General features: G+C 35.8%; 1 protein-coding gene across 4 annotated transcripts in view; it reads left to right on the top strand.

The window, feature by feature from the left end:
* The window catches only part of HSPA4L (heat shock protein family A (Hsp70) member 4 like), a 46,073-nt gene extending 29,400 nt beyond the window's left edge, over positions 1-16,673 (top strand). The window contains exons 13-20 of one of the 4 annotated variants that reach the window (XM_036240530.1): positions 1,310-1,405; positions 4,088-4,225; positions 7,374-7,499; positions 8,003-8,110; positions 10,904-11,023; positions 12,596-12,757; positions 15,349-15,424; positions 16,425-16,673. In XM_036240530.1, the coding sequence (XP_036096423.1) occupies positions 1,310-1,405; positions 4,088-4,225; positions 7,374-7,499; positions 8,003-8,110; positions 10,904-11,023; positions 12,596-12,757; positions 15,349-15,424; positions 16,425-16,429 (831 nt within the window). In that variant the 3' untranslated portion in view covers positions 16,430-16,673. Of the gene's footprint in view, positions 1-1,309; positions 1,406-4,087; positions 4,226-7,373; positions 7,500-8,002; positions 8,111-10,903; positions 11,024-12,595; positions 12,758-15,348 lie in introns of all 4 variants that reach the window. The other 3 variants (XM_036240529.1, XM_036240528.1, XM_036240531.1) reach the window with 3 other exon arrangements.
* The last annotated feature ends 2,010 nt before the right edge of the window (positions 16,674-18,683 follow it).

Here is an 18,683-nt window from a genome sequence, read left to right as displayed (position 1 = left end):
TTCTGGTTGTCTGAAAGCATCCACTGACTCCTGGTAAGATAAAGAAAATACCATCATAACACTTTCAGAATAGGTGTCTAGTGGCTTATAAGAAAATATTAGAGAACCTTACTGGAGCAACTTTTAAATAAATGATCAGTCACTCACTAATGGTTTTGATGGCACAAAGAACATTATAATATAGAAAAATTATAGTGAACTACAGTTCAGTTAGTGATTTAGAGTGATTTAGAGGCATTAGATTCTGAATGTGAAGAAGTTTTAGAACTACCTTAACCACTTCATTTAGTTAACTTGCCTTTAGATATATAAATACATACACACTAGAAGAGCTCTTTGAATATAAAATAGAAATGCTAAGTGATAAAGCATTTGAGGCATTTAATTGGTAGCATTTTTTCTTAGTATTATATGAACTGGAGTTAATGTAATTGTGTCTTCCTACATTACTTCAACTCACCTCTGTCACTTTTTTCACCTCTTCTCAATCACAGGGTTGGAGAAACTACAGTTGGAAGAAATGAGGGTAGTTGAAATATCAGAAATAATTGACCTTTTAACAATGAACACTTCCAGCTTGTTTTTCTCTTTGGCACAAATAAGCATTTATTAAAGATAGCCTTCTGAATATTCTATATGTGCTTAATCCAGATATATTTATTAGAAGACCTAAATTATATTGATTTCTGAATTCCAAGTTTTCTTCTCTTTGGGGTGATGATCAAGGATAAGATTTTAAAAAACAAAAATCTAATACTTAGGATTGTTTACCAAGTGGAGAGTCTATTTTGGCAGTCTTAACTGGTTGAAAGTTTATCTTTTAGACATTAAAAATTTTTTTAACTTTATGTTGTTATAATTCTGAGATATCTACTTTGACAATTTTGATATATTTCCTTCAACATTTTATTATATTTTTAAAATATAATTTATGTAACACATAAATTGTATATCTTTTTCATTTCATTTTCCCATATTAAGTTCTTATTAACACTTTTCATATCAAGTTTAATAAGGTTTTTTTTTTTTTTTTGGTAAGCTTGTTTTTATAAATTTGACTTGAAAATGTTCTCCTTATTTTGCATCTGTTTTGGGGGGGGAGCCACAAGTAAATGAAATAACATTTATTAGCAGCATCAAATAGATCTTTTCATTTTAATTATCTATTATTTGTAATTATTTTCATATGAAAACAAGCTTCTATTTTACTATGTTTACACAGTTCAAAACAGGCTTGAACACTAAGGTGATGTTTATTAAAAAAATAAAAGACACTACAAATACTATTAATTACTTACTTTCTTTTCAGGATAAGATGCAGGTTGACCAAGAAGATGGTCATCAAAAATGCCATGCTGAGCACACCCCAGAAGAAGAAATTGATCATACAGGAACCAAAACAAAGGTTTGTTTCACTATTTCTGTGGTTGTGTCCTTTTGGGATTGATAATTCAAGTCAGTGTATTTACTTTATAGTGCATGGTTTTAATACACTTGATATTTTTCATCTTACTACTATGGAAGCGTGTAAAAAGCACATAACCAGAATACATACATTTCAAAGATTTATATTCTAGAAGATGTTTTGAAGAATGAACTCTGATAATATTATAAGTAAAATTAACTTTTTGGTAGGATAAAATATGTTTTTAGTAACTTCTTTTCTCATTAAAAATCATGCAATATCAGAGAAAATAGAAAATGGAATAACCAAATGAACAAAACTTAAATTAGCAGTAACCCCACATCTCAAAGTTAACTACTGTAAGCATTTGGCTGCATATTAGAAAACATTTTTCTTTGTGGAAAAACAAATATTTGTTAAAATAAAAATATAAAGGATAAACCAGTGTCATTGTTTTACTATGACTTCATTCCTTTCTCATGCTAAGCAAGATAAGTCAAACAGAAAAAATCAAGAACCATGTGATTTCACTTATATGTGAAATATAAAACTGAACAAACTAGACAAAACAAACAAAAACTGACAAAACAGTATCGTGGCTATCAGAGGGAGGAGGGTGCGGGTATTGAAAGGTAAAGGGCCCTGGCCGGTTTGGCTCAGCGGTTAGAGCGTCGGCCTGCGGTCCGGAGGGACCCGGGTTCGGTTCCCGCTAAGGGCACGTACCTCGGTTGCAGTTTGTCCCCGGCCCTGGTTGGTTGTGCGGGTGGCAACCGCTCGATGTGTCCCTTTCACATCGATGTTTCTCTCTCTCTCTCTCTTCCTCTCTCTCCCTCCCACTCTATCTGAACAAAAAATGGAAAAATGTCCTCGGGTGAGGATGATAAAAAAAAAAAATAAAAAAAAATAAAAAAAAAAAAAAGAAAGGTAAAGGAAGTCAAATATATGGTGACAGAAGATGTGACTTTGGGTGGTGGGCGCATAATGCAATATACAGATGATATGTCATAGAAATCTACACTTGAAGCTTAAATAATCTTATTAACCAATGTCACCCCAATAAATTTAATTTTTAAAAATGACATCATTGCTGATAAAAGAAGGGGGAGACCCTACCCCATCACCCAGATAAATGTAGCTACAGCTCTAAACTATCATTTAACGTATTTTCTAACCTGAACGGAATTTAATCTGTGTTGGTTAGCTAGATAGATTTAGATGTTTCTCCTTTTTTCCCCCATTGACACCCTTCTCCCAATCCTGCCCCCTCCCCAGCATTATTGTCTATGTCCTTGTTTACACATACATGTGTATATGTTCTGTGGTTTATCTCTTCTCCTCCCCTCCCCCGCGCCATCTACCTCTTCGGAGGTTTGTCAGTGTGCACCCCACTTCCATGACTCTGGGTCTGTTTAGTTCATTATATTCCACAAATAAGTGAGATCATATGATATTTGTCTTTCTCTGATAGGCTTGTTTTGCTTAGAATAATACTCTCCAGATCCCTCATGTCCTGTCAAAGGATAAGAGATCTTTCTTTCTTATAGCACCATAGTATTCCATTGTGTATATGTGCCACAGCTTTTTTTTTTTTTTTTTAGTTTGTTTGTTTATTTTTGTTACAGATATGTGCCACAGCTTTTTTATCCACTCATCTAATGATGGACACTTGGACTTTTCCAGATCTTAGCGATTGTAAATAGTGCTATGAACATAGGGGTATATATATTCTTTCTGATTGGTGCTTCAGGTTTCTTGGAGTATATTCCTAAAGATTCAGTTTAACTCTTAGGCCCTTACGTAACTTAAAACCTGAGACCTATTTTTCTAAATTTTAAATTTTGCTTGACTTTTCTGTCTTTGTTTAACAGCTTTATTAAGATACAGTTTACATATCATACAATTCACCCATTTAAGTGTACAATTCAGTGATTTTTTTTTTAATATACTCAGATTTTTTGCAACCATTTTCATAATCAATTTTACATTTTCATCACCCTAGAGAGAAGCCCTGTACCCATTAACAGTAACTCTCATCCTGCCAGCCCTAGGCAACCACTAATCTTTCTAGCTCTACAGATTTGCCTATTCTGGATGGCTTCTTTCACTAATGTTTTCAAGGTTCATCTAGGTTGTTGGATATATCAGTACTTCATTACTTTTTATGGCTGAACAATGCGTTGTATGAATGCATTCCACATTTTATATGTTCATCAGCTAATGGACATATAGATTGTTTCCACTTTTTGACTGTTTATGAATAATGCTATTAGGAACAATCATGTACAAGTTTTTGTGTAGATGTATATTTTTAACTTTGAGGAACTGCCTGTTTCCCAAAATGACTCTAATTATTTTACAAAGTTGCCAGCAATGAATGAGGGCTCCAGTTTCTCCACATCTTCGCCAACTCTTGTCATTATCCATTTTTTATATTATAGCCATCCTAGTGGGTCTGAAGTAGCATCTCATTATGGTTTTAATTTGCGTTTCCAGCCCCATTTTTTTTATGTAAAAAGACTTAGTGTACACAGAGTACACAGCACTATCAGCCTTAAAATAGTATTTTTAAATAAAGTATAGATGATAAGTTTTGTTTGATTTTACTTTTTTATTTCATCTGAAATTACTTTTAAATCTATTTTTAGAATTTTATATTATTATCCTCTTGTATTTCCTTTGCAGTCAACCCCCTCGGAAAAACAAGACCGATTAAACCAGACCACTAAAAGAGGAAAAGTCAAGAGTATTGATCTACCTATCCAGAGTAGCCTGTGTAGACAGTTGGGCCAAGATCTTCTCAATAGCTACATTGAAAATGAGGTATATAAATTTGAGTTGATGTTGAAATAGGTGGTAGCATATTCTGAGATTTTTGTAGAAGTCAATGATTGCCCCCCAAATGAGGAAACTAGTTATAATTCCTAAGGAATTATTAAGCAGATCATTGGACTACTTTATTTTGGACAAAATATTGAGCTGTATTAATGTCATGTACAGTGTAGTTTGCATCTTAGTTACATGAAAAACATGGTTACCTCCACTATGGAGGAGCACCAGCCCAACAGTCATGATCTTACCCCTTCTTACTCTGCTGTTAACAGTAACACTCAGCAGACATCTTGAGGGGAAGTATTTGCAGCTCCCTTTTCTAATGTGTTGTCCTAAAAAGAATAAGGCTCGCCCTGGCCGGTTTGGCTCAGCGGTTAGAGCGTCGGTCTGCGGTCTGGAGAGACCCGGGTTCGGTTCCCGCTAAGGGCACGTACCTCGGTTGCAGTTTGTCCCCGGCCCTGGTTGGTCGTGCGGGTGGCAGCCACTCGATGTGTCCCTTTCACGTCGATGTTTCTCTCTCTCTGTCCCTCTCTCCCTCCCACTCTACCTGAACAAAAAATGGAAAAATGTCCTTGGGTGAGGATAAAAAAAAAAATAAAAAAAAAAAAAAAAGAATAAGGCTCAATTCAAAACACTTTCTAACTTCCATTTAATACTTCATAAAATCTGTTGCCATTCTTGAAATTTTCCTTATATGTCTAAATGTTTAATTTTAGTCTCTTGAAGAGAAGTGTTTTATTTCTTTACCAGTAGTTGTACAGGAAGTAATTTATTTTTATTTATAAAATTTACATTTAAGTAGTGATTCCTAGTTTCTACAGACTTGGCAGGCATTAAAGGTCAGTTTTCTTTGAGGTCCCCCAATATTATTCCATCTGCTGCATATTATTCTAGGAATTTCTTCAAGAGATTTTGACTTGACAGTGCTTGCTCTTTATAGTACCTACCTTTATCACTATTCATTAATTATTGAAGGCTGTATTTTATGTGAAGCAAGCATTCCTGCAGACTCTGAATAATTCAGAATTTGTGTGTTTTGAGACTAATTCTCCCAAAGGAATGATTATGGGGAAGCACAATTATGGAAAAATTTGGGTATACAATTATTTCTTAAGTTTTAAATTTTTTTTTTTATTCTCACCCGAGGACATTTTCCCATTTTTTTGTTCAGATGGGGGGGCGGGGGGCATTGATGTGAAAGGGACACATTGAGTGGTTGCCACCTGCACAACCCAACCAGGGCCGGGGACAAACTGCAACCGAGGGACGTGTCCTTAGCGGGAACCGAACCCGGGTCTCTCTGGACCACAGGCCGACACTGTAACTGCTGAGACAAACCGGCCAGGGCTTAAGTTTTGAATGTTTTTATTGTGACAGAGAAACACCAATCGTCTGCCTCCTACTGGGGATCGAGCCTGCAACCAGGGCATGTGCCCTGACTGGGAATCAAACCAGGACCTCTCAGTCCATGGGACGAGCTCAGTCCACTAAGCCATATTGGCCAGGCATGTTTACTATTTTAAATTCACAAATGTCTGATACTGCAGTAGTGTGTTTAAAATAGTGTTTTTGTAGCCCTGGCCAGTTTGGCTTTCAATTAGAGCGTTGGCGCAAAGAGTCATGGGTTTGATTCCAGTCAAGGGCATGTACCTTGGTTGAGGTTCTGTCCTTGGCCCTGGTCGGGGTCATGTAGGAGGCAACCAGTCGGGGTGTGTGTGTGTTTCTCTCTCTCCCACTCTATCTGGAGATAAATGGAAAAATATCCTTGGGTGAGGATTAAAAAAAAAAGTGTTTTTGTTAAAGTGAAAATTTTATTAAGTATTTTAATCCCCAGGTTATTTTTCTGCTTTTTTTATCCTCACCTGAGGACATTTTTCCATTTTTGGCACAGATAGAGTGGGAGGGAGGGAGAGAGAGAGCGAGAGAGAAACATCGACGTGAAAGGGACACATCGAGTGGCTGCCACCCGCACGACCAACCAGGGCCGGGGACAAACTGCAACCGAGGTACATGCCCTTAGCAGGAACCGAACCCGGGTCTCTCCAGACCGCAGGCCGATGCTCTAACCGCTGAGCAAAAGCGGCCAGGGCATTTTTGCTTTTGATTACAACAATAATTTTTGCTAACATCTTAAACACTTTAATGTCTTATTTAATCTTCCAAACAACCCTATGACATGTAGATACTGCTAGAGGAGCTACATTTTACAGATGAGGAAACAGAAACAGGTAGACCCAAGGTCAAGAGTGTAACCTTTAATTTGAATGCAAGTAGTCTATCTCCAAAGCTCAAGGTCACAACCACTATATTATATTCCCTTCCAGGGCTAACATTTTTTCAGCACTATTTGAGTGCCAGGCACTGGACTAAATATTTCCCATGGACTGTGTCAATTTTAGTAACCCTGTGAACTAGATAAAAATATGCTCTCTATTGTAAGATAAGAAAACTGAGGCTCAGAGGTTAGGTGACTTAGTTCTGAGATCTCAGTGCTAATAAACGGGGAGCCTAGAATTTGAATCTGAATATATACAATGATGGTCTGTGTGGGTTCGTCTTTTTTATAATTCACTTTCAGTTCCTGTGAATTGGCCTATTGTAGGTTAATCATACAATATTAATTGTAAAAATGTACAATATTTGTCCTTTTGTGTCAGACTTACTGCACTTCGCAAATGTTTTCAAGATTATGTTGTAACATGTATCAGACTTCTGTAGTAGAGTAATATTTTATTGTGTATATGTACATTTTATGTATCCATTCAAATGGACAATTGAGTTATTTCCACCTTTTGGTTAATACGAATAATGCTGCAGTGAACATTGGCATACAAATATCTGTTTGAGTTTCTGCTTTCAGTTCCTTTGGATATATACCAAGTAGTGAAATTGTTGGGCCATATTGTAATTATTTGTTAGCTTTTTGAGGAACCACCAAACAGTTTTCTCTCATAGCAGCAGCATTTCACATTCCGAACAGAAATGTAAAAGTGTTTCAAATTCTGCATATCCTCATCAAGAATTATTTTTGTTTAGTCATCTTATTAAGTATGAAGTGTATTTTCATTGTGGTTTTGGTTTGCATATCCCTAACTCCCTAATGTTATTAATGTGAACTAATCTGAAACTTTTTGAATAGGGGAAAATGATAATGCAAGATAAATTGGAGAAAGAAAGAAATGATGCTAAGAATGCTGTTGAAGAATATGTATATGATTTTAGAGACAAGCTGGGCACTGTCTATGAAAAATTCATCACTCAAGAAGTAAGTCTAGCCCTGGCCAGCTGGCTCAGTTGGTTGGAACATCATCCCATACACCAGAAGGTTTTGGGTTTGATCCCCAGTTGGAGGCAATCGATGGATGTTTCTCTCACATTAATGTTACTCTCTCCCTCTCTGCCTCCCGCCCTCTCCCTCTCCCTTCCTCTCTGTCTAAAAATCAATATAAACATATCCTCAGGTGAGAATTTTAAAAAAGTAAATCTAAATTTTATAGTCTTTTATTAGAACTAAAGTATTTGCTTGAGACTGCTAATACAGACTATGTAAATAAATGTATTAAATGCGTTATTGTCAATCTTCTTGAGCAAATTTAAAAATAGTTCTTAGCTATTTTTCCAATTTGCAGAAGTATGGTGAAGAACAGGTTTATAAATAAAAGAAAAATATGAAATTTAAGTTTTTATACTTGAAAATATTGTGTCCTTCACTGTACTTGTATTTCTAAGGAGAGCATTTTTTAATTGGTCTCTTAAACGTATATCCAGGACTTGAATAAACTGTCTGCAGTATTGGGAGACACAGAAAATTGGCTTTATGAAGAAGGAGAGGACCAACCTAAACAAATTTACGTGGATAAGCTTCAAGAACTAAAGGTAAATTTTTTAAAGTCCATGTTAATGTTAAATAGAGCATTAAGTTTTCCAAAAATTGTTTGTGAGAGCACAGTGTATTTTTTTATAAATATGTAAGAAATTAAGGCCCGACTGGTGTGGCTCAGTGGTTTGAGCAACTTCCCATGGACTGAGAGGTCCTGGTTCGATTCCCAGTCAGGGCACATGCTTGGGTTGTGGCTTGATCCCTGTAGGGAGCATGTAGGAGGCACCCAATCATTGTTTTTCTCATCGATGTTTCTCCCTCTCTCTACGTTCCCCCCCTCTCTAAAAAATCAATAATATATATTTTTTTAAAAAGGAATTAACTAAGGCAGATATTCGTAAGTGGAAATATTCGTTCTCACTGTAAAAGCATTTTGAGAGGTGAGCAGTGCTACATGTAATTAAAATCAAATAATGATAATCATATTTGTCTATCATGATACTCAGATATAAATATAAATATTTAGATGGCCAGATTGTTAGTATTACTTTAACAAGACATGTATTTTTGAGATGTCATTTAAGAAGTGATTTGTCAAACTGACCCCTTCTTATCAGAGGAGTCACACTTCCTTAGCTTCTTTCCCCAGTCACTGCTCTGATTTTGAGGGGTAATACACCTCCTACCCTTTTGTATTTTCACATTGCAACTGATGGGGACACCTGGTCAGCGAAGAACTTCAAAAATAGCATCTCTGCTCTTGAATGTCCTTTTGCAAAGAAATAAGGAGACCTCACCGGGTTCACTTTTTTGCAGATCAGTGGTATGACTTTAAGAAAAGACCACTATTAATCCTTTCCTCCTGCTTACTACCCAAACCTCCTCCCCCTACCCTGGAAAAAACAGATTACAAATTCAGACTGGAAGGATGACAGGGAATTGTAGTCTTTGCCTCTCAGTGTGGATCATAGCAGTGCTTCAGTGTGCACATGAATTACCTGGGGCTCTTACAGAAATGCAGATTATGATTCAGTATATTGAGGTGAGCCCATTATTCTGCAGTTTTAACAAGCTTCTAAGAGATTCTGATAGAGCTAGTCCCTGAACCATTCTTTGAGTAGCAAGGGAATACATAGATGCTAAATGATGGCATAAATAAGGATTTCTAGAATATGGAAAAAAGCACCCTGTTAGCTGGGGAAGGAGGGGCATGCAAAATAAGTTAATATCATGCAACAACTACTTTCATGCCAATAAATTATTTCCAAAGGGAATGATTAGAAAGCAAGTAGAAAACCTAAGCTTATGATAGCAATACTAGGCTTTACCATATTTTATCTTCATGGTGGTTTTAATTCCCTGACTCCCTAAGAAAATGCATGTCTTTTGGGCCACAGGAATAGCCAGACAGCTAAAGCCAATAGAAATAACTGGCAAAGCCCAGAAGCACCCCAAATGGATATTTTGTCTAATGTATAAATAACCATAAAAATGAATGTTACAAAAGTTTTTATAGGCTTTACTATTGTTTTGAGATGGCTTTTAGAAATTAAAAATGTACTACTTCTCTTTCAGAAACATTTATAATAAAAAGTATGATGTAAATAGACTAAATACAATATGGTATCCTGGAACAGAAAAAGAAGTCCAAATAAAGTCTGGAGTTCAGTTCATAGTAATGCACCAGGGTTGGTTTCTTAGTTTTGACAAATGTGCCGTACTGGTACAAGATTTTAACATTAGAGACAAGCGATGAGAGATGCTTGGCTCTTTTATTCCCTTTGTAACTTTTCTGAACATCTAAAATGAGTTGATTTTTATTTAAGTATATAAAGAATTTGAAAGAAAATATTCTTCTAATGCAGCCCCTTCCTCAAAGTTATATAGTCTGTTTTATTTATTTATTGTTTTATTATTATTATTATTATCCTCACCTGAGGACATTTTTCCAATTTTGTTCAGATAGGATGGGAGGGAGTGAGAGGAAGTGAGAGAGAGAAACATCAACGTGAAAGGGACACATTGAGTGGCTGCCACCCACATGACCAACTAGGGCCGGGGACAAACTGCAACTGAGGTACGTGCCCTTAACAGGAACCGAACCCGGGTCTCTCTGGACCGCAGGCTGATGCCCTAACCGCTGAGCCAAACCAGCCAGGGCCATTTATTATTTTTAATCCTCACCTGTGGATATATTTCTATCGATTTTTAGATAGAGTGGGGTGGGGAGAGAGAGAGAGACATTGATTGGTTGCCTCCCGCACAACCCCCACTGGAGCTGGGGATTGAACCTGCAACCCAGGTACATGCCCTTGACTAGGAATTGAACCCGTGACCCATTCGTCAGTGGGCCAGTGCTCTAACTGCTGAGCCAAACCACCAGGGCTCTAGAGGCTGTTTTAACATTTAGAAACTCCTGCCCTGGCCGGTTTGGCTCAGCGGTTAGAGCATCGGCCTGCGGTCCAGAGAGACCCGGGTTCGGTTCCCGCTAAGGGCATGTACCTCGGTTGCAGTTTGTCCCTGGCCCTGGTTGGTCGTGCGGGTGGCAGCCACTCGTTGTGTCCCTTTCACATCGATGTTTCTCTCTCTCTCTCTTCCTCTCTCTCTCTCCCACTCTATCTGAACAAAAAATGAAAAAATGTCCTCGGGTGAGGATAAAAAAAAGACAAAAAACATTTAGAAACTCCTCATTCCAGGGCCCAAAGGTTTATTGTTAAAGCACTACATTTATAATACAGTACACATTTTTAATCTAATGAATAAATATAATGTACATAATATTCAATGTCTTGTGCTATAAAGCTTTTTCTGTTAGTAACTTTTTCTTTAAAAAACAATTTTTTTAACAGAAATATGGTCAGCCTATTCAAATGAGATACGTGGAACATGAAGAGAGACCAAAAGCTTTAACAGACTTGGGAAGAAAGATCCAGCTTGTCATGAAAGTGATAGAAGCCTACAGAAACAAGGTATTGAACTCATAAAGCCAAATGAGAATGATGGCATGTGTAGTACGTGGTGAGCGTGGGGCAAATCTAAAAGTTCTCAGCTGTAGTCCAGCCAGTGTGGCTCAGTGGCTGAGTGTCGACCCATGCATAAAGAGGCCGCAGGTTCGATTCTCGGTCAGGACACATGCCCAGGTTGTGGGCCTGATCCCCAGTGCGGGGCATGCAGGGGACGGCCAGTTGGTGTTCTCTCTCATTGATGTTTCTGTCTGTCTCTCCCTCTCTCTCCCTCTCCCAAAATTCAGTAAAGAAAACAAAATTTGCCCTGGCCGGTTTGGCTCAGTGGTTAGAGCATCCACCTGCGGTCCGGAGAGACCCGGGTTCGGTTCCCGCTAAGGGCACGTACCTCGGTTGCAGTTTGTCCCCGGCCCTGGTTGGTCGTGCGGGTGGCAGCCACTCGATGTGTCCCTTTGACATCGATGTTTCCCTCTCTCTCTCTCTTCCTCTCTCTCCCTCCCACTCTATCTGTGGAAAAAATGGAAAAATGTCCTCGGGTGAGGATAAAAAAACAAAAAAAAACAAAATTTTTTTCTCAAAGCTGTAGCAGTTGTTGCTACCAAATTTTAGATACATTGTGCACTAAACTTGAAATTAATATTTTATATGAGAATTATCAGTAAATGATACTACTACATTTAAAATACAGTGTAGGTATGTGACTTTAATTTTTTCGAATTCCCTAAAACCACATTATAAATTAATCCAGTGACCAAATCCATTATTGATCATTATTGATATAGTAAGAGAGGTTTTCTTGGACCTTTTTTTTATTACCAGCCTTTTTGAGACTGGCCTCTGCTAGCCATTATTTTGTTTTGTGGCTTCTTATATTGTCTTTCATGTGTGGCAACTGTAGTTCTCTTTTTCAGACAGCATTTTATTACATAACCCCCTTATCAACAACTCACCATATTGTTTTGTTGTATATCCAGAATTTTTGCTTCAGTTAACTGTATGCCTGCTTCCCTTACTTCTCTTTAGTCTCTAACAAATTCAATTCCATGCAGCTTCTTTCTTGGCAAAGTACCTTTCTTTGAATATTTACCACTAGTCATTTTTTTCCAAACCTGATTCCTTCAGAAAACCTTTCCTTTTAAAAACCCACACTGATTTTTTTTCTTTCTCCCAGTCCCTTCAGTTCTTTTTTTTCAATCCTCACTCGCAGACGTTTTTGCATTTATCTTCAGACAGAGCAGGAGAGACAGAGGGAGGAAGAGAAAGAGAGAAACATCAGTGTGAGAGATTCACATCGACTGGTTGCCACCCACAACCCCAACGAGACCAGGGACAAACTGCAGCCGAGGTGCGTGCTCTCTCAGCAGGGCCAAACCCAGGTCTCTCTGGTCTGCGAGCCGCCCTCTAACCGCTGAGCCAAACTGGCCAGGGCCCTTCAGTTCTGTGTGACATATGTGGCTTCTTCACATGGGTTTGTGCAAGGTATACATTCAATAAGAGTCTGAATCTTTTAAGTAGAAATTATTAATAAAATTTACTTATTAAAAAATCTGTTTCATTAAGTAAAGTTTTTTTCAATAGGATGAAAGATATGATCATTTGGATCCTGCTGAAATGGAAAAAGTTGAAAAATACATCAGTGAAGCCATGAATTGGCTGAACAGTAAGATGAATGCACAAAATAAACTAAGTCTCACTCAAGATCCTGTGGTGAAAGTTTCAGAAATAGTTGCAAAGTCAAAGGTAAGAAACTATAAAATTCTCCTTTTAAGGGGTTTAAGCACCAAAACTTTTTAATAGGAGCCATGATTTTTTATTTTGGAAAAAAAAAAATGATTTTAGGTGGGACATCTTTGTTCCTTGATTTCATTAGTCACATATGCAAGCTTGTGTTTTTTTGTTTTTGTTTTTTTCATTTTTATTTTAAGGGTGATACAGAATGAAATAAAGCAGTTGACAATTTTTGACTGTCACATATGCCAGACTTTTCTGGATTGGGCAAGACTTCTAAGTCTCCATTGTAAAACTTGGCAGTATAGGTCTGTCTTTGATATAATTCAAAATGTGTTTAATTCTATGGTAAAATCTTATTTCTGAGATAAAGTTTCCAGTCTAAAAACATTACTAATGAAAATATCAGTTCATCATAGAAAACATGAAAAACTAGGGGACAAACTTTTTAATAAAGATCAGAATCAAAGTAGGAATATGAATAAAGACATTAGATAAGCAGTTGACAGAAGAAAACATACATGTTCAATAAATATATGGAAAATACAAAAATTATTGTTCATCCTCATCGCTAATCTACAAAATGCAAGTCTTTTTTTTTTTAATCCATCTGATTTGTGTGTTTACATTTATAATCTTGCCATAATTGTCAAGGGTGTAAAGAAATGGATGCCCTCCCTGCACAACTTGGTTAAATTTGTTACTTTTATAATTGTCAAGGGTGTAAAGAAATGGATGCCCCCCCTGCACAACTTGGTTAAATTTGTTACTTTTCTGGGACACTGTATGGAAATTTAAAGTGAGTAGGCCCTTTAACCCAGAAATCACATTTCTAGGAATTCATCCTAAATTGATCATTACACAGGTATATGCAGATCAAATATCTTTGTTTTAAGCAAAAAAATTGGAAACACCTAAAATATCAGTAAGCAACTGGATGAACAAATTGATACATCCATGTATCTTTTTAGATGTGTACAACATATTGAGTGAAAAATGAAAGGTTACAGAATATAAAGGTTATCTCACTGTTTAAATTAGTGTGTTAATAGATTTGTATACTTGTATATATGTGTATGCCTGGACATTTAAGGATCGTCACCAAAATGTGAATATTATAGGATTTGGAATTTCAGGTGATTTTTTTCATCTAGTTCAGTATGTTTTTAGTATCTATTTTTACTTTTTTTAAAAACAGAAACAGGCATATATTTTTTTTTAATCAAATAGAGCACTGGAAGCATTTTCCTTTTGAGAAAGCTTTGCAAAGAAGCTGTGGTAATTTACTTCTAATCAAAGGAAGTGTAATGTGTGATGAGAGCATCTGCCATTAAAACATTCCCCCAGGATGACGCTCCCTATCTTTCCATCCCTATCCTGATCTCTGTGACATAGGTGTTGAAATGATCTTAATGGTCTTTTTTTCTGTGTAAAAAAAATAAAGCAACAATTTGGAAATACATTGTATTTCTTCTAAATTATTAAGTTGCATTTACTTTCATGGCTTGTTCTCTCCTTCAACAGACAAGGCTACTCAGCTGTTTTCAAAATGTAAAGTTAGTATGTATGTTTTCATGTAAATGTTCAGAAATTTCAAGTCATGAAATAGGTGTTATTTGATATAATTCTCATAACAGAGCATTAGGCATAATTTAATGAATGAATTAAAAGTTATTTCCAATAGTAATTTTAAAAGATATGTGCATCCCTATGTTCATGGCAGTATTTTTATAATAGCTATGATAGAGAAGAAACCTAGGTGTCTATTGATAGTAGAATGGATAAAGAAGATGTGGTTTATATACACAATGGACTATAGTATTCAGCCATAAAAAAGAATGAAAATTGCAATTGCAGCAGCATGGATGGACATAGAAGGTATTATGCTAAGTGCAATAAGTTGGACAGAGAAAGACAAATACCACATGATTTCACTTATGTGTACAATCTAAAAAAAAAAAAAGAACAAACCAGACAAAATAGAAATAGACTCGTGGATACAGAGAGCAAAACTGATGGTTGTCAAAGGGGAGGAGGATGGGGGGGTAGGTGTAAAAGGTGAAGGAGGAGGAGGGGAGGGGATAAGGGGTACAAATTTCCAGTTATAAAATAAAGAAGTCACAGGAATGTAATGTACAGCAGAGAGAAAATAGTTAATGCTACCTCAATAACTGTGCATGGTAACAGTTAGTAGGCTTATTGTAGTCTATATCAATAAGGTATGTAAATGTCGAATCAATATGTTGTACATCTGGAACCAACATAATATTGTATGTCAGCTATAATAAAAAGTAAACATTTTTTAAGTGTTTAAAAAAAGAATTATTTCTGCTGAAGTAAACTATACTTTAAATCATGAGGAGCCAGTGTTCAGGAAGATGAGACATAAAAAGCTCTGGTAAAGGCTGGGTGGTTTCCTGTCGCCCCAGGCAGGCACTGGCCAGAGGTAAACCCCTTACCGAGCTCCTTGAAGGAACAGTCGGTTATCTAACTGAGCTAACATAAATTAAGGAATGTGAAATATTTTACACGGAAATTTAGAAAGTTAATGTGTAATTTAACAGTGCTATTTTCAATGTATTCAATATTCTTTATGTCTTTAGGAACTGGATAATTTCTGTAACCCCATCATTTACAAACCCAAACCAAAAGTAGAGATTGCAGAAGACAATGCAAAAGGTAATAGTGAACACAATGGACAGATGGATGGACAGAGTGGGACTGAAACTAAATCAGATACAACAAAAGACAGCTCACAGCATACTAAGTCTTCTGGAGAGATGGAAGTGGACTAAGTCTTAACTTTACCTTCACGTAATTCAAACAGTGCAAGTAACCATGGGGTCCATTCTTCTTTTACATCTGGTACACACAACAGATGTTCAGTTGTTCTTAACCACATTTTGTCATTTGTTTTTTGGAGTAGTTTTGAAAAGTGTTTTATATTGAGTACACATCTGTTTATTTCCATTGCTGCTTATGTGAAGCTTTAGCTGAATATAGATTTACAAGTCAGTTTAAGCTTTCCTAATATATTTTATATCACATGCAATATTGATATGTAGTTGGCAACAATCTACCTTATTTAAAGCTTCTACTTGGATAAACTTCAGCTCCTTATTCAGGAAAGGATACTACTGTATTGCACTAATGTCGCAGAAGCATAGATATAACTGATCATTATTTTGAAAAACAGTATTGAAATTGATGTGGTTTAAAGTCACTGAGGCACTGACCTTTTTCTAGTTATTGTATTGTTTAACTTAAATATTAAAACAAATAAGAGGTTCCTCGACAAATTAGTCCATCTCATTGGTGTGCCATGAGAATTCCAAAGCTTTGCTTCCATCACATAAATGAACCAAATTACACCTTGAAAGGGAAAATGCACAATTTTATGTTAAGGTGACACCAGCAGTTTTCTTCTTTTATTAGTAATGTGGATTGATGTTTTTTTCTTAGAGTAATTCAGTGTCATTTTCACTTGAACTTCTGATCTACTTGTCCTGAAGATCTGCTGCTGCTAAAGTAATACTAGCCTAAAGAAAAAGAAAGTACCTTCATGTTAAGTGGAAATGCTGTGGACCTACTCAGAAATGCATCTGTGATGTTGATAGCCTTGTTTCAGTTTTAATTGTTGTTTTGGTTTTATTAATTGATTCTATTAATCTTAACACAGGGTAGGGGGAAATGGCACAATGGATTGCATTATGTACATTTATCACTGAAGTTCTTAATGGTAAGATATAAACACTATTAAATAAGTGGTAATACTTGAAAAGCACTTATACCCTAAGTCTTAGGAAATAATGCTTGTAATAAACTTAACTATGTTACATATCAACAGGAAAAATATAGAATGTTACATAGTGTAATATGATATGATGTGATTAAATTATAGTTCCTGCTGTTAAATTACCTGTTCAGACCTTGGCTCCAGTTTTGGTGCTTTTTATATATGGGACAAGGGACTGTGAAAATAAGATATTTTAAGGACTTAACCTGTGCTTCATCATCATCCTTGTTCCTATTGTTCAGTTCTGTCCACAGGCTTGAAACTAACTGGGAGCAGATAAGAAAAAGAAGCACAGACAGTACATGGGCTCCTGTGCTTAACACCAATCAACTAGATTGACCTAGTTCTAAATGTTCAAAGGCTCACTTTTTCCCAAGGCTAAATCTTTCCATTAAGAATGAATATTGAGCCCTGGCCAGTTTGGCTCAGCAGTTGGAGCGTCAGCCTGCGGACCAGAGAGTGTCCCGGGTTCCGTTCCCGCTAGGCCCTAGCAGCTAGGGCACGCACCAAAAAAAAAAGAATTAATATTGACTTTTTTTAAGTAGTAAAAATTGAGAGTTTAATATCTTTAGGGATAGTCTCACAACTGGTTCTCTAAGAGAGATTTTGTTTCTACAATGTAGTCTGCACTGAGAGGGGAGTGTAGAGGAGGAGTACATTTTCCTGAGTTTTTATTCATTCTTTTGGAGGGAGATGTCCTTTTTTTGTATTAAAAAAATTCATATATCCCCAACATACTTTAAATGTCTTCTACTCTTTAAACTGTCCTTGTTTTAGTACACTTAAAATGAAAGGGATGAAGTACATTATTTTAAAAAGCATGTATCAGTTACTTTTCATTTGTATGTTGAATATATAGGTTTATTTTGGGAAAAACAACGTTATTAAAGGGAATTTATAACAGTACAAGTAAGGAGTTTATAGCTTCTTCTTGAAGACCTCTACCCATTATTTTAGGAGATATAATTCAAAAACTTCTTGGCAATAAATGTGGGAACACCACCTTTCTTCATCTGAATTGTTTGGTATATCCTGACATTTTCCATTCCTTCTCTTAAATCAGTTTATGTCATTCTGTGTTTTGGTAAGCTATATAACATTCAAAGTCTTGCAGTTAGGTAACACTTAATATGTTAAATACATCCAATGATAATATGCATACTTTTTACCTATTTATTCAACCTAAATGATATTTTCAGAAGCTCTTTAACCTAGTAGTTACTTACTGACTACATTCATGAAAGAGAATGTTCTCCTTAACGCAGTCTTGGTAGGCAGTATGGTTAGTTTCGTCTTAATCCCTAGAATATACAGTGCTAGCAAAAAATTAAAATTTTTTTCAAAATAAAGAGCCATTATTTTAGATTTTATAAGGTACATAGCAAAATAGATTGTTTTCCTATAGTAAGCAAATATAAATTACGTGTAGGAAATATCTAGGATGATTAATAAATACGAGTATACTTTGACTCTTTGGAAAAGTGTACATTTTTTTGTTTGAAAAACCAACTCTTGATAACCTATTATACCGTGATTATAAAAACAAAAACTGCTAAATAATATAACAAATTTTCATTCCTTAGCAATATACAGAATTCTTAAGTTTTAAAAACAATTAGAAACAGTACACCAAAGAATTAGGCTATTGGAATGACAGATAATCTCAGTTTTAAAAGGGTAAATAGTCTCTTATTAAGAAAAAAAAAAGATTTCTTAGACTTTTGGGGGTGTCAGTTTTTAGTATGTTCACGATTACTTCCTTGATAGAACTCTATTTAAAGTGAAATTTAGGATTCAATTCATCCGAATTAGCACATCTTTAACTATTTTGAAAAATATTCATGTTTAAAGACAACGGAAAAATAGTCTCTCTGGTGAGGATTAACAACAACAACAAAAAGACAATAGATATTTGAATATAGTAATCAAATTAGTTGACTTCAGTTTGACCCAAAATAGATATAGCCATCCCTCCATTTTCATAAATTTTAATTGTAATAAACCTATACACATTCCCGTTAAGATTTTTTTTTAATAGTTGATATTTGGTAGTCCACAAAAATTAAAGCTTTAGCATTAATTTTACATACCAGATTTACAAGTCTTAAGTTACTAGAAAAATAAAGCTTCATCTTTCTCACC

Source organism: Molossus molossus, unplaced genomic scaffold, assembly GCF_014108415.1.
Source record: "Molossus molossus isolate mMolMol1 unplaced genomic scaffold, mMolMol1.p scaffold_m16_p_4, whole genome shotgun sequence".
In the NCBI taxonomy this organism is placed as follows: domain Eukaryota; kingdom Metazoa; phylum Chordata; class Mammalia; order Chiroptera; family Molossidae; genus Molossus; species Molossus molossus.
This window is presented reverse-complemented; position numbering and strand designations above follow the sequence as displayed.